The sequence below is a fragment of the Gastrolobium bilobum genome, unplaced genomic scaffold (assembly GCF_033153095.1).
Source record: "Gastrolobium bilobum isolate Gb01-03AN ecotype WA unplaced genomic scaffold, APGP_CSIRO_Gbil_v1 utg12810, whole genome shotgun sequence".
Classification (NCBI taxonomy): domain Eukaryota; kingdom Viridiplantae; phylum Streptophyta; class Magnoliopsida; order Fabales; family Fabaceae; genus Gastrolobium; species Gastrolobium bilobum.
The window spans coordinates 101097-116728 of record NW_026897312.1 but is presented as its reverse complement, the minus strand read 5'-3'; the positions used below and the strand labels follow the sequence as shown (position 1 = coordinate 116728).

At 31.1% G+C, this 15632-nt stretch overlaps 1 protein-coding gene across 1 annotated transcript; it reads left to right on the top strand.

Annotated features, from left to right (window-relative positions):
• Positions 1 to 12409: 12409 nt before the first annotated feature.
• Positions 12410 to 14664, top strand: LOC133305895 (soyasapogenol B glucuronide galactosyltransferase-like). Its single transcript, XM_061506146.1, has one exon. The coding sequence runs from the start codon at positions 12787 to 12789 to the stop codon at positions 14305 to 14307; it is 1521 nt and encodes a 506-aa protein (XP_061362130.1). The 5' UTR covers positions 12410 to 12786; the 3' UTR covers positions 14308 to 14664.
• Positions 14665 to 15632: the final 968 nt, after the last annotated feature.

The following is a 15632-nucleotide window of genomic DNA, read 5'->3' as shown; positions in this document are numbered from 1 at the left end:
AAATTTTTTCTCTCTCCTATGATGTGTAATACTTTCATTGATAAGATGTACTGAATCTTGATGCATCAATAGCACGAAAGATTTATTTCAACATAACAAAGACTGTGACTTAGCCGTTGCATAAATGAAATGCCTAAAACACCCCTTCTTCCTCCAGCGCACGGCACGTCGTTTGGGTTTGTGCCCTATGCTTTGGATTGGGTCTGCAAAACGGTGCTCATCGGAAGGGCAGATGAGGAGAGCGACGACACACCCTTCACGTGTGTTTCGTTTTGAAAAGAGATTGGTTGTTGTACGACCAATGTCCAATGGAATGGATCAGTTCAGTGTTCAGAGCTACTTGGGTAAACAAAAAGAAAAAATTAATTTATATAAGAGGGAATACATTTCTCGTATAATATTAAAGAAAATTGTCTTGATACATAATTATTAGTATCATTAAAATTCATACGATATAATACGATTCACAGACGTTGCGAATCGTATAATGAGATATATTGAAAAGTGTATAAGATGATATTGTGTATTATATGATAAAAAAGTTAATCAAAATTTATAATTATATATATAAAAAAAGAAATAAAAATTTCGTTTTATAATTTAAATTAAAAAAATCTAAACAATTATTATTAATAAGTAAAAGAAAATAAAGATTTGATTTGTATTCTAAACTCAAAAGTCAATATGAAAAATCTACATTAACAAAGAAAATAATTAAATAAATATTTTAGCATATATTTATAAATTATTTTTTATTATTTTACAATTGGATATGATTGACAATACACAATATAAAAAAATGGATTCGTTTTTTCTGCAATCATTATAGATAACTTACCTACATTTCTAAAACAACATCGTTTTAGGACGGAAATCAAGGTATTTTTGTAACTATAATTTATTTAAAGGTTATAATAGTCTTTCTACTTATAATTTTTTAATCTTTCAACTCAAAACGACGTCGTTTTGAAAGTGAATGTAGATAACTTATCTACATTCACTGTAGAAACGTTAAAGTCATAAAAAAATAGGTCAAATGACACATGATAGGTACTCCGATTCAACAACCTTGGTCTCATGGACACATAGAAGTGTGAGTATTGAGTGAGACATATTAAGGGAAAAAGAAAGAGAAGATAAAAGTGAATCTCACCCCTTTTTTTTCGTGTGAATGAGATAAAATATTCTCATACAATACGAGAAATATATTTCATTTTAAATTTTCTTTATTTTGAAGATAAAAATATTTATTTATATAATACAAATTAAACTATATAAACTTAAATTTGTTCAAAAAAACTATATAAACTTAAATATTTTTTACATTAAAAAATGATTTTATATTTATATCAAATCACGCATATTCACGCATATTCGTTAAGCCAGACGCAAGTCAAAAAATCACTTATGTATACATCTATATATTAATAAATAAAAAATGTAATCAAAAATTTAGTTTAACTGATATTATCCGTTTATTTGTATTTTTAAATTAACTAAAAATATGTATAAAAAATAGGGTCTAATGTTTTTCTTGCAAGTTAAAAATAATTTTATCCCCTCCAATAACATGAAAGTAGATGGAGCCAATAGGAGAGAAAGAGAAAAAGTGAAGTCCATCGCAAAAGATAAAATTATATCTAATTTGCAGAAAAAAATATTAATTCCTAAAAATAAGATAAATATATAAACTACAAAAGGTCTATATATAATGCATACAAAAATTGTTTTAATACTTTTTTTCGTAAGTTAGAAAAAAAACTTCGGAAAAAAGTTGTATTGTAAAATTAATTTTTTGAAATATTATTCAAATGCATTTTAAGTTTTTTTGTTAAATTAGAAAAACTAGCACGTTAAATAAACAAAAAAAGCTGTTTGAGTGGGTGTAAGTTTAGGGAGAATGTGATATATTCAAGTATGGATGCATTTTTCACGTTTGGCTGTTAATATAATTTATACTATTTTTAAAAACTACAAAAATATAATTATGTAATATATATTGTGGTATTTTCAAAATTATATAAATCTGCTGCTATGTGATGGAAATGAATGGTTGCTGTGGTGGAAATGAAACGCTTTCTCTCGGAGGGGCATATGAGCCTGTTTGGATGGGCTTTTTTTTTCTTTAAAAGCTGTTTTTTTTAATAAAAAAAAGCACTTCTCGAAAAAAGTCTGTTTGGATGCCTGCTTTTAAAAAAAGCAGAAGTCATAAAAAAAGTCAAAAACCTACTTTTTTCGGAAGCTAAAAATTTTAGCTTTTAAGAAAAGCAGAAGTCAAGAGTCAAATATTTTTTTCGAAAAACAAATATTTAAAAAAAAATCTAAATAGCTGTAACTTTTATAAAAAATACTTTTAAAATAAGGAAGTGATAAAAAGGACTTTTTTCAAAAGTCCATACAAACAACCTCTAGTATGTCAATATAAAATGAAGTAAACAGATGTACCTAAACTTAATAGGAGAGTCACCATAGCTATGTGTCTCAAGCAAAGGCTGAGAGTCACCATACCTAAACTTAATAGGTGTAAGTGTTGGGCACGGTATTTCTTATGGCTAAAGTGTGAGACTTGATGTGCAAAAATTATCTCTTTATTGATAGAAGATGTGTATACGTAAGGGGAGAAGATTTTAAAATGAGAAGTAAGAAAGAGTCATATAACCGTTTTGCCCTTAAATGGCAAGAACTTCTAATTTAGTGTATGAGATGGTGTGCATGAAGAATGATATTTAATGTGATGAGACTATATTTGGCTCACTTTAGAATAAAGAGATTTAAGCCCTTATATAGACTTTACCAGCTAGTGCAATGGACTGGACTTGTGAGATCGGTCTAGAATAATAATATTTTTTTTTATAAAAGTATGATTTTTTTTTAAAAGAGACTAAAGTTGCAAATCTTTTGGTATAAAAATCGTAATAATTTTTTGAAAAAAAGTAAATTATAGTTAATTTAGTAAATTATGTAAATATCCAATTAATATACAATGTTTATTGAGACGGGATCCTTTAAAACCAAGGTCAAATTTAATGTTTGACACCTCATCTGAGAGTCGTCAGATCAATACCTCTCATTTGTAAGCATGTGACACCATTGATCTGTTTTGATCTAACAGATTTCAGATGAGATGTCAAATTTTAAATTTGACACTGATGTCAAAGGATCATATCCCATATTTATTAGTGTGTCTAGGCAAAGAAAAAAAAGGCAAATTAAGAATCTGTTTGGATTTTTTTTTTTATATAAACTAGAACCTACTTATAAGATAAAGTTAAAAAAAACTTAAAATAATAAACTAAAAGCTGTTTGGTGATTACATAGTAATTTTAGCTTAAAAACACATATTTCAAGAAAATTTTCCTTCTCTCTATCTCCATAGTTCTTCATTTAAAAAAAAAAACACATAATTCAAGAAAAATTGATAAGAACTTAAAAAAACTTCTCTTAGAAGCTTTTGGCTTTTAGTTTTTTTTTTCATTATAAAAAAAGAGTTTTTCATTATAAGAACTTTTCTCAAAATTTATTTGGCCTACTTCTACTTATAAGTAGTTTCCAACTTAAAAAAGAGATTATCCAAATAGGCACTAAGAGGGACCAATGGTTGTTTAAAGAAAAGAATTAATGTTTCTCATGTTCTAAGAGATAATTTTATCTCATACACTTAGGGCTCATGTGAATAGAAAAGAGAAAAAAAAAATATGAGCTTCATATATTTTATGTGTGCAGGAAATAAAATTATTTTCTATAATATAAAAACATTAATCCCTTAAAGATAAGGTTGAATTAACATTGTCACCAAAAAAAACCGAACCTAACCACGTGGTACCAGACTGCGACTACCAATGGCAATTCTTTTGGCATATTATTGAATCAGCACAACCAGTTGCGCAATGGCACACTTCAAATGCTTTATTTGGTTGGTTACTTAGTTCAATAACCATCCACTAACGCTAAGAGGAATCTGGAAATGTTTGCAAATTTGATTTTGGATTTTTTTCCAATTTATAAAATCAATTTTGATTAACAGTGAATTCGAAGTGGAATAATTAAGCCTTTAGGCCTTTAGCCTCGCTCCCCGCATTTAGAGGTGGCAAACAGGCCAATCGGCCCTCAACTCGTTAAAATCGGGACGTGGTGGGTTGATCTGTCATTAGATGATGAGTTGAAAAATTTAACTCATCCCGCTTTAAGGTGAATGACGAGTTAGCCCGTATATCATCAAAAAATTGTTAGATTGGGAGGTTGACCCATCAAAATAATTTTTTAGATTGGGAGTTAGCCCGTATATTATAATTTTTTATTAAAATTTTTGCAAATAAAAAAAATGACACATGTCTATACTAAAATGCAGAACAACTCTTTCAATGGAAACAATAAGTAATATTAATTCTAAAATGAACCCTTCAATAATTATTTACGTTTTTATTTTTGATTAAACTATCAATGCTATCCATTAATGATTTTTAATGTTAAAAAATTCAACTTTATAACCTTTTTTTTATCGCAAAAGTCATGAGTCCATAATTTTTTCAAGGGAAAATTATTTGTCATTTTAAATAACATAAAATTATGTCATTTTAAGAGAGAGATAGACACAAAATAATATTTTTTATATAAAATTTAAAGTAAAAAAAATCACTCACTTTCTCTCCCATAATTTTCATTCCTTATGTCTATCTCTCTACTAAAATGATATGACTTATATTATTTAAAATGACAAATATCAAACCCTTTATTCAATGCTATTTACGTAGGTACTTCACATACCTCACAATATTTACGTGAATGAGATATATGTAACTCCGTGAAGTTTCTCCAAAGGTTGGTTTGTAGTTTCAGAATAAAAATTAATGACAAAAATATATTTTTTATAATTTTAAATTCAAAAAATAATTAATACCCACCCCGCTTATAACTCGTTTTAACCCGTTATTTGACGGGGTGGGTTAAGGTATGTAATCCACACCGCCCTGTTTTGACGGGTTGGTGGGTTGAACCGCCGAGTTCACTTTTAATCTTTTCTTTTCATGGTAAAAAAAATGAAGAAAAAATAAGAAAAAAAAAATTCAATTTTGTAAATTTTCAACATAGGTCTAATTTTTCTTCTTTTTCTTTTTTGTTTTAAGTCTATTTTCTTTTTTTATTTAGGCTATTTTTTTTTTTTTTTTTTTTTTTTGATAACATATTTTTATTTTTTTTACTTTTAGTCTTTTTCGTCATTGTTATAAATTTTCAACATATTTGATCTTTTTTTTTATCCTCATTCAAATTTTTTTTTTGAGGCTGATTGACCGTTTTACCCCCCCTTTTAAATTTATCGGTTTTTCTATTTTCTCATGCTATATGTCAAGATGCCACTCTTGTTAAACTATATATTAATCTATATTTAACCAAAGTTTGATCAAACTTTTAAAAAAATGGATTTAACCACGTCCAAATAGCTTACGGAAAAACTATGGCTAATATAAGTGGAGATATATATTGAACATATGTTTAAAAAAAATACTTGATGATATATTATAACAATTTTTTTTTGCATACTAGAATTCTATAAGATGTAAAATCACATTTTTCTCGGTAATTTTTTATTACGGGGATGTAATATTTACAACTTACATGTATATATATTACATCCATCAATCAATTAGTATTTTTTTTGTACAATGAATTTGTATATATACGACTTATTACTATTGTCCTTATTTAAGATTTAATTATCTCCATATTCTCCACTATTATTAAAAGAGAATTAAATTTATTTAAAACTTATTACTATTTATTTTTTTCTAAATATAGATTTTAATAAGTTATTTTCAATCAGCATTTTCACTGATTTATTCTTAAATGGTATCATATAATGTATAATTATTTAACATTAATCCAAATAAAATATATTTTTATTGATTTCCTATTTTTTTAAAAATTTTAGCAACTGAATTTTATATCTTTTTAACAGAATTTTTTAGCCAAATAAGTATAATATCTCTTATAATTAAAAATATGAAATTATATACCTATTTGGCTAAAAAATTATGTACCAAAAAATAATAATATTAAATTCAGTTACTAAATTTTTTTAAAAATATGAAATTAATAAAAAATATATTATTGAGAAACAAATGTGCCTTTTCATTTTATAGAAATTTAATATGAGAAAATAGTTGTTATGATATATCACCAAGTATTTTTTTCTTAAATATATATTCAATTTATATCTCCACTTATATTAGCCATGGTTTTTCAGCAAGCTAGCTACGATTTTTGAATGCGGCTAAAAATTATTATTTTAGTGGTTTGGCCAAACTTTGGTCAAATAAGGATATATGATAAATTAATTTTAAAAGGGGATAAAACGATCAATCAGACTCTTTTTTATTTAGATATATTTGATTTTTTTTCTATTATTATTTTTTTTTAGATTTTTGTATACGTGTTGTAAGTTTTCAACATATTTGATCTTATTTCTTCTTTTAGTTTTTTTGTACTCGATCTATTCTCTTCTTTTAAGAAAGGTTAAATAGATAGAATACTTTAGTTTGTAACTGTGTTAATAATGTGTTTGGATGGAAATAATTATAAGGGATAAGTAATTCAAAAAAAAACATAGGAGTGTAAATGATTTAAAGCAAAATCATATGGAGTTTTTGAACTTTTCCCAAGAAAGAATATGATAATAACTATATAAAGATAATAAAATAGATATAAATTTATGTAAGAATAATAATATGAAAGGTATAAACTATGAAGCACCGACACTTCAAAAACCCTGACGTGTCGTGTCCGACACTTTCTGACACTCTCCGACACTCCAACATTTCCCGACACTTCAACACGCGTTATAGAAATTCAAAAAAGGTTCAAACATTTTGTTGTGTTGAGTTTTTAGTTCCAACTATTAGATTTGTGGGATTACGATTATCATTTTATTGAGTTTAATATAAATATTTAGGATATCTTATGTTTCTTTGCAAATTTGATAAATATTATAAGTTTAGTTTTATTTTTTTATTAAATTATTGAATATTAAATATAATATACACTACATAAATTAAAAATATTATTTAATATCAAAACGTGTCCTAACGTGTCGAAATCTAACATTTTTTAGAATTAACGTGTCGAAGTATCGTGTCGTATCGTGTAACGCCCCGTTGTACACCCGGAACGTTAACATTGCTTTATGATATTAAGCGCAGCTACAATCACAAGGGTTCAATTAAAATCCGGTTAAATTTTTCTTTTTAAAACATGCCGAATTTAAAATGCCCTATTGTGTGATCATAACCACATTACGTTGCGGAACAAAATAAATTAAGCTTAACATCATATTACCATTTGGTTCGAGTTCACTACAAAACTCTCTTCACTTTTTCTTAAATTGGAATTCCTTTACTTACTATACAGTTCTCATCTCACACTATGTTTTAGATCTCTTTGTTAGCTACGCGTAGGTTCAAACCGCACCCAATTTGGAGCTCTATAGCTCAAGTTATGCCAATTTTACTAAATCATGTGTATGCTGAAAACGGGCTGCGCGCTTAAGCGCGCTGAGGGTGCTTAAGCGCCCTCCACGACCCAATTTTTCGCACGGCAGAGCGCGCTTAAGCGCCCAAAGGCAGAGGAAAATGGGATTTTTAGGCCACCAATGGCGCTTAAGCGCGCTCCAGGGCGCTAAAGCGCCCACCGGCAGAGAGTTTTTGGCCATCACAGGTGCATCAGGGCGCTTAAGCCCCCTGAGCGAGCTTAAGCCTCCATTTTCAGGCTTAAGCCTCCTCCATAGGGCAATTTGACCTCCTTTGGTATTTCATCCATAACTTTAGTTATACAACTCCTATTTGTACAATCTTGGTCTCATTGGAAAGCCAAGAAGAAGATCTACAACTTCCATTAAGACACAAGGGTCCAAATCTATCATATAAGATATGAAACATGGACCACAAGATAGGATATCTTTATTTTTACATGGATTCTAATCTTTCAAGGTACTCATACACAAGAGAAGCATTCATATCATTTCATCATACGTACATCTCCATTAATTACAATATTACATCATGTCTTAATTACAAATCTCATATACATGCCAAAGGACTTAGCTACAAAAGGAACATGATCAAAGCTATAAGCCATTTACAACAAGGCATTCATCACTACAATGATCATGCATTAAGTCCCTCAAAATACATATTGTGACATCAAAATATACATATAGCAATTATAAATGGCATGCAACTCAAAATATCCAGCTATCAGGTACAGTCTACTCATGCTTCTTGCCTCGATCAACCTCACCTCTATCAGTACCTGAAATGATGCCCCACAACACGGGGTGAGATATACGAATATATCACAGTAAACCAGAGGTCCTTGGAGATCACTCCACCCTAAGGTTCACTTTCGATGTACACATAATCATAATAGCTTAACGCATTCTTATCCATAAGCATCACATGGACTTCCAAGAGAGATCCACTAAGGGTTGTTTCTCTTAGGCTCTTACCACATGGAGATCCACCTAGGGCTGTTTCCAAGGGAAGTCCTTTCCCCAATCTAGGAACCTCCAAGAGGGATCCACATAGGGTTGTTCCTCTTAGGCTCTAACCACATGGAGATCCATATAGGGCTGTTTCAAAGGGAAGTTCCTACCAATCATCCTCATCATAATACTATCACTCATAACCTCAATCACAATCCTCAACCATTACCTCATTCATTATTGCTACTTCTATAACCATTCCTCAATTACTCTTAAACAATCAAACATCAACCAATAATCATCAATCAATCATAACATGTATCAATGCATGAATCAATGCATGAGCATACAATTACTATCATAATTACATATCACATCTCATTACCATTTCTCCTCAATGGAGTATGGTGGAACACTCAATGGGATCAACCCCAAGGTCCAAAGGTTTACCTTCCTCTTGAGTTTTCCTCAATTGCACACAACCCCAAGGGTTGGTCACTCCACTTGGTCCTCTTGCTTCAATCCTATCAACACAAGGAATACAATCAAACAATGCTAACAATGCAAGGAAATCCATAGTTCCAAGCCTAGATTTCTCCAAACATCAAAGCATACTAAATAACACTATAAACTCATTTCTACCGATTAAATGTCATTCCTAGCATTTTTCACAACATACTCTAAGCCTCATTCTTCCTTGAACATAGCCAATCTACTCACATTAACATAAAATCCTAAATCACTATTCATCAAAACCTAAATCATGCAAAGCACTCAAGGAATTTGTGTGAAAAAGGGTGGAAACTTACCACCAAGGATCACACAACAATGAAATGAGGGTTCATCAAGCTCCCATGGAGGTAGAAGCCACCAACACCTCAATTTCTCCTAGGGGTCGAATTTTTGGAGGACAATATCCCACTCCACAAAGACTCCCACTCAAAACCAAGCTAGGATTATGAAAGAGGGGAAGATTTGGAGTGTGTAAGGCTTTGGAATCACTCAAAATAGTCAATGATTGCTCACTCTAGGGTTTCCCCTTCTCCTTCTCTCCTTCTCCTTCTTTTCCTTTCTTTCTTCCTTCTCTTTTCTTTCTTCTGGAGCTCGACGGGTTTGTGTGGGGGGGGGGGGGGTGAAATTGGGTTTTTGTTTGCTTTTTCACTTAACATAAGTTAAGTGGGTATTAGTTCACCTATCTATTCCACTCCATTCGTCACCAAACTTTACCCATAGGTCTGGAATATTTTTCTAGGAGTATTTACATTTTTATTTTTATATTTTGGGTACTTTTGCCTACACCATTTATACCCCTTAATTTCTACTGAGTACACTTTTTACCTCAAAAGTGACCCAAACTCACTTAATTAGGCCTTATACTTAATTTTACTCACTAATACATACTTAATTACTTAATTAAAATTAATCAATTAAATGCTTAAGTTTGAGGTATTATATATCGTGTCATGTGTCCCGTGTCAGTATCGGTACTACATAGGGTATAAATTTAAAATTAACATAATAAAACAAAATAAATATAAGGAAGAATGTTTATCCTTTTAAATGACACAACTTGTGTTATTTCACTCTCATAAAAAGGTGCGACCCACACCTTTATATTTTTTTGTCCACTCTCTCTCCCCTCCCTTATCTATCTTTTTCTCTCACATTTTTTCCATAAATATAATTTGCGATGCGTTATAATAATAGAAAAATGAATAATTATATGTCCTTGCCATTGAATTCCTCCTCCTTCTTTCTCACCCACAAATAATTCTCCATCAGATACCAATGACAAATTAGTGGGAGCCAAATGAGAGAAAGCTAAGCTTCCATGCTTTGAGATCATGTCAAAGGGTGCGGTGCATTAGATAATAAAAGGTAAGACATAACACATCAAAATGGACCCACTCTAATATAAACAATAAACCCACTTATGTTCTTACCCTACCAACAAAGAGAAATCTAGTGAAAAAATTGTTGGAGTAACAACACTATTTGAATTTAAGTGATCTAATTGAATTAAATTTATATGTACCATTATGCATCTACAAAAGGAATTTAACTGTACTTGCTGATTAAAAAAGAACAATAACATTGATGCAATAGCAATGTTTTGTGTGGAATATGGGAAGAAAACAAAGAGTGGGGACTGTGGCCATAGTTTTTGGTAGCTTTTCAATTAAAAGGCTTCACATGACATGAATGACATAGCTTGTCTCTCTTATCCTCCCTATTGGGACAGCCAGCTAGATGCCCCTCTTTAACAAATAATGATGGATGAAGGTGATGGGTTTTTCTATTGATCTACCCTTCTTCCTTCATGGTCATATATATATATTTATGGGCTTTGATCTCTCGGGTTACATACACATTTAAGAGAGATCCTTGATTAGTAATAATGTTTTGTACACTAATTTTCTGGGGTAAATTTTACATATGGTAGCTTACCACTACTCATGCTTAGCTTACTAATAGTCTATTGTTGTGTTGATAAATTTTAAAAGGGAAAAAAGTTTCTGATGTTACTTTAGACAATTTTGTCTAATGTTCATCGAAACGACGTCGTTTTGAGGTTGAAGAATTAAAAAATTAGAATGATAAAGACTATTATAACCCTGAAATAAATTAAAATTACAAAAACACCATGATTTCCGTCCCAAAACGACGTCGTTTCCAAGAACATTAGATAAAGTTATCTAAAGTAACTTTAGAAAAAACAAACCCATTTTAAAATTGTGTTAATAATCTATTTTATAAATTATGATAATATAAAATATACTATTATATAATAAAAAATTACAAACAATAAAAGTATAAATTACAGGCCATTATATTTAAGAGTAAGTCAAACATGTAGTTTTAAATATGGACTGTTTGTTTGAAATGATAACAGAGAATGAGGGAATGATGGTCCTCAAGTTGGGCATTCGCCTTTGAGTAAAAGCCCTTTTTTTTTGGGTCCATGAATAATAGGCTTAGAAATGTTGGACACATTTTAAATTGTTCCACAGGCTCAATATTAATGGGTTATCTATCCCCATTTTAAATTAAGACCGAGCGTCAGTATATTGCTCAATCGGATCACATAATCACAATTCCACATGCAAATGGCAGTACACATGAATTGCATGTATGAAAAGAATGAATTACAACACAGTGGCTCATCCTTATTTATATAGGAGAGCATCTGAAAAAAGTACATGAATGGTGTATCACATGCAACTGAAAAAACTACTAAACTAACTTCACCTGTTCATTAACAAACTGAACTTTGTTGCAACCAAATAATAGTTAGCAGTTAAAACTATTATTTGTTTCGAGAGGAGCTCACGGTGGAAAAAGATCGTTATTCATGAGTTAAGTGAGCAAAGATATGACATGACAATCAAACTTAAAACCTTAAGTCATTAGGTGTATGAGTCCTTTCACTTATATGATATTCACTTAATCCATTCTTAACTAATGTGAGACTTTTTATCCACTCACATTTAGATTCCTCAACAGTCTTTCTTATGATAACACTTTTAAGGAAAAGAAGGGATAAAGCAACCCAATAAAACATACTATAAAGTCTGAATAATTCTATTTCTGGGAATTATCAGCTTGCTAACAATTATATAATTTTTGATCTAATAATAATTGCTTAGTTCAAAATACTTAATTTGGAAACTCATTTGTTTTTCACCCATTAACATTGTACATTTCTCCTTGCACTCTAGGGGGAACATGTTAGAGTGCCAATAAAAACAAAACAATAAACTGACCCCACAAGCCGAACAAAGCAGAAACGAATAACTAAAATATGTCAAGAGCAACGGAGAAAGCAAGAACCGACTTAATGATCAAAAGACAAACACAAAATGATACTTGTTCAAAGTCAATTGGTATATAAAGAGAATAAATGACACTGAAGGCGTGAAACTTGCTTAAGGAACATAGATTGTGTTTTTGGAAAATATGAAACTTTACGCTCTACAATATTTTAATAGTCAATATTGGTCAGCATACACTTAAAAATTGATTCATAGCCCAAATCAAAGATTGTCATCACACTCCAAAAGCACACAGCACGCACACACAAACACACTATATGTTGTGAGAAAAGGAAGAGTTTCCAAGGAAATTTTCTGGACCAGGTAGGTTTCTACTATCTTTTTCCAGCAAGTATTTATAGGACTATCCTGTGATTGCAAAGAATGAAATGTTCTCTTGTGTTTGCTTTTGATATTCTTCTTCTTCTTGTGTTTGCAGACATAGGCTTGAAAACCGTTCTCTTTATCCCTCAGAGACCAAGACTTCTCTCATAGATTGCAATGGCAATGGAGTTTCAACCCCACCACCAACTCAATCTCATTTTTCTTCCATATCCAACCCCTGGCCATATGAACCCCATGATAGACACAGCAAGGCTATTTGCCAAGTTTGGTGTTAGTGTTACCATTATCACTACCCATGCTAATGCTTTGATATTCCAAAAAGCCATAGACAGTGATTTCAGTTGTGGATATCCCATCAGAACTCAACTGATCCAATTCCCTGCAGCCCAAGTTGGTCTCCCTAACGGGATTGAAAACATCAAAGATGGCACTTCCCAAGAAATTCTGCGTAAAATTAGTATGGGAATAATGATGCTTAAAGATCAAATTGAGCTTCAGTTTCAGAATCTGAAACCTGATTGTATAGTTACTGATATGTTTTATCCATGGACAGTGGGATCTGCTGCAAAACTTGGTATTCCAAGGCTTTACTATTTCAGCTCAAGCTACTTCTCAACCTGTGCCCAGTATTCTGTCAGAAAGTATAAACCACATGAAAGCATAGTCTCTGATACTCAGAAGTTTACAATTCCTGGTTTACCTCATAGCATAGAGATGACCACTCTGCAGCTTGAAGATTGGGTAAGGACTAAGAGTGATAAAAAACTCACAGAATATTTTGATGCAATGTTTGAATCAGAGGGCAGAAGCTATGGGGCACTGTACAATAGTTTTCAAGAACTTGAAAGTGATTATGTGCAACTTCATAAGAACATAAAGGGGATCAAATCTTGGAGTGTAGGACCAGTTTCAGCTTGGGTTAATAGGGATGGTGGAGAAAAAAAGGCAAATGATGGACACAGCCAAGAATTTGCACTTGCAAAAGAGCCAGAGTGGCTAAATTGGCTTAACTCAAAGCAAAATGAGTCTGTGTTATATGTAAGTTTTGGAAGCCTGACCAGGCTCCCTCATCCTCAGCTTGTTGAACTTGCTCACGGGCTTGAAAATTCTGGTCATAATTTTATCTTGGTAATTAGGAAAATAGATGGAGATGAAGATGGAGACAGTTTTCTGCAAGAGTTTGAGCAAAGGATGAAAGAGAGCAAGAAGGGCTACATCATATGGAATTATGCACCACAATTGCTCATACTGAACCACCCTGCCATAGGAGGAATTGTGACTCATTGTGGTTGGAACTCCATTCTTGAAAGCATGAGTGCTGGTTTGCCAATGATCACATGGCCTATGTTTGCAGAGCAATTTTACAATGAGAAATTGCTAGTTGATGTCTTGAAGATTGGAGTCCCAGTGGGATCAAAAGAAAACAAGTTTTGGGTCATTATGGGTGAGGATCCAATGGTGAGAAGGGAAGAGATCACTAAAGCTGTGGTACGGTTCATGGGAAGAGAAGAAGAGAGCACAGAAATGAGGAAGAGAGCAAGAAAACTTGGTGATGCTGCCAGGAAGACTATAGAGGAAGGTGGATCCTCATACAACAACTTGATGCAGTTGATAGATGAGCTAAAATCATTGAAGATATCGAGATCACTTGAGAAGAAAAACAAACAAGATAATTGAAATGAAGGAGGACAAGTCTTGGTGCTTCACTAGGTTGTGTAGTGTATGAATGTTTAGAATAAGATGAAACAACATGCATAGTTTGAAGATTTTAAGCTAAGATAAAGGTGTTCTGATGAATAAAATTTCGTTTCTGATTGTGTGTTTAGCAAAATATATCACTGGCCTTATAACTGTGGTAGGTTATTCTTATACCAAATCTTGTTTATTGGTTTGTATCTAACAACACACATATCTTATACATCATAGTTGTTAGATATAAATAAGATGAACTGTCAAAATTGAAAATGTAACTTACACGGGTATAAAATGATCCTGATCCCTTATCAATTTACAGTTAAATAATTTTGGTGTGCCATGTATGGTGTGCCATTGTGTCAAGTAAAGTATAAATCGGGGACATAGGAAAAATTAAAAATTTCTTTTATTTTGTGAACTGGTGTTTAAAAATTGATATCCAGATTAAGGAGTTTGAATATACATGGAAAATGATGAAATCTTAATTTTATTACACCACTGATATTTAAAAAAAAAAAATACCTTATCTGAAATTAATCATGTAAATTATTGACAAATTTTAAAATATTTGCTTTACTCCAATAAAATAAAAGTGAAGATAATAACAAACCATACATAATATATAAAAGAAATGAAATTGCAAAAATAAAATTTTGGCTTGATGGGTAAAATTTCCTTCTGAAGTATCACATAATGCAAATGGAACTCCAAAACCATGTATTTTGTTTTATTATAAAATAAGTATTAGTTGGTTGATTTTAATTTAAAATAAAAATGACATGTTCAAAAGAAATTTACTTCATCATGGATTAATATAAATTTACTTCGCATTACAGCTAAGAAAACAAATCAAACATGTAAAAAATAATAATAACTTACAAACTAATCACTAATCAAAACGAATCTAAGGAAAACAAACCGATGTTATTAAACTCCAACACGTTATTTAATGGGTCACTGACTCAATTAAAGATTAACATTTAATTTAAAAGATAAAATGAGATCAATATTTATTCAAAAGATTTACTTTAATTCTAAATAGAGAGAATTACCATATAATTTTACTAATAATCAAAATTATTTTTACTGTCAATGACTATCATTTATTTTGTCAAAGTCACGGAAAAAAAGAAAGAAAGAATAGACTAGCAAGTAATATAACTGGACAACAATGGGAAGAATACGCACATGCTTTGCCAATCCATTCGCACCATCAATACCTTCATGGATAACGTGCACGTACACACTTAATGTTTCCATTGTTGTACCTGCATGTGAGTGCGTGGAAATAAAAATAAGGAGTTAAA

What these genes read in the sequence shown, in the direction of transcription:
- LOC133305895 (XM_061506146.1), top strand. Translation starts at nt 12,787, where the DNA reads ATGGCAATGGAGTTTCAACCCCACCACCAACTCAATCTCATTTTTCTT.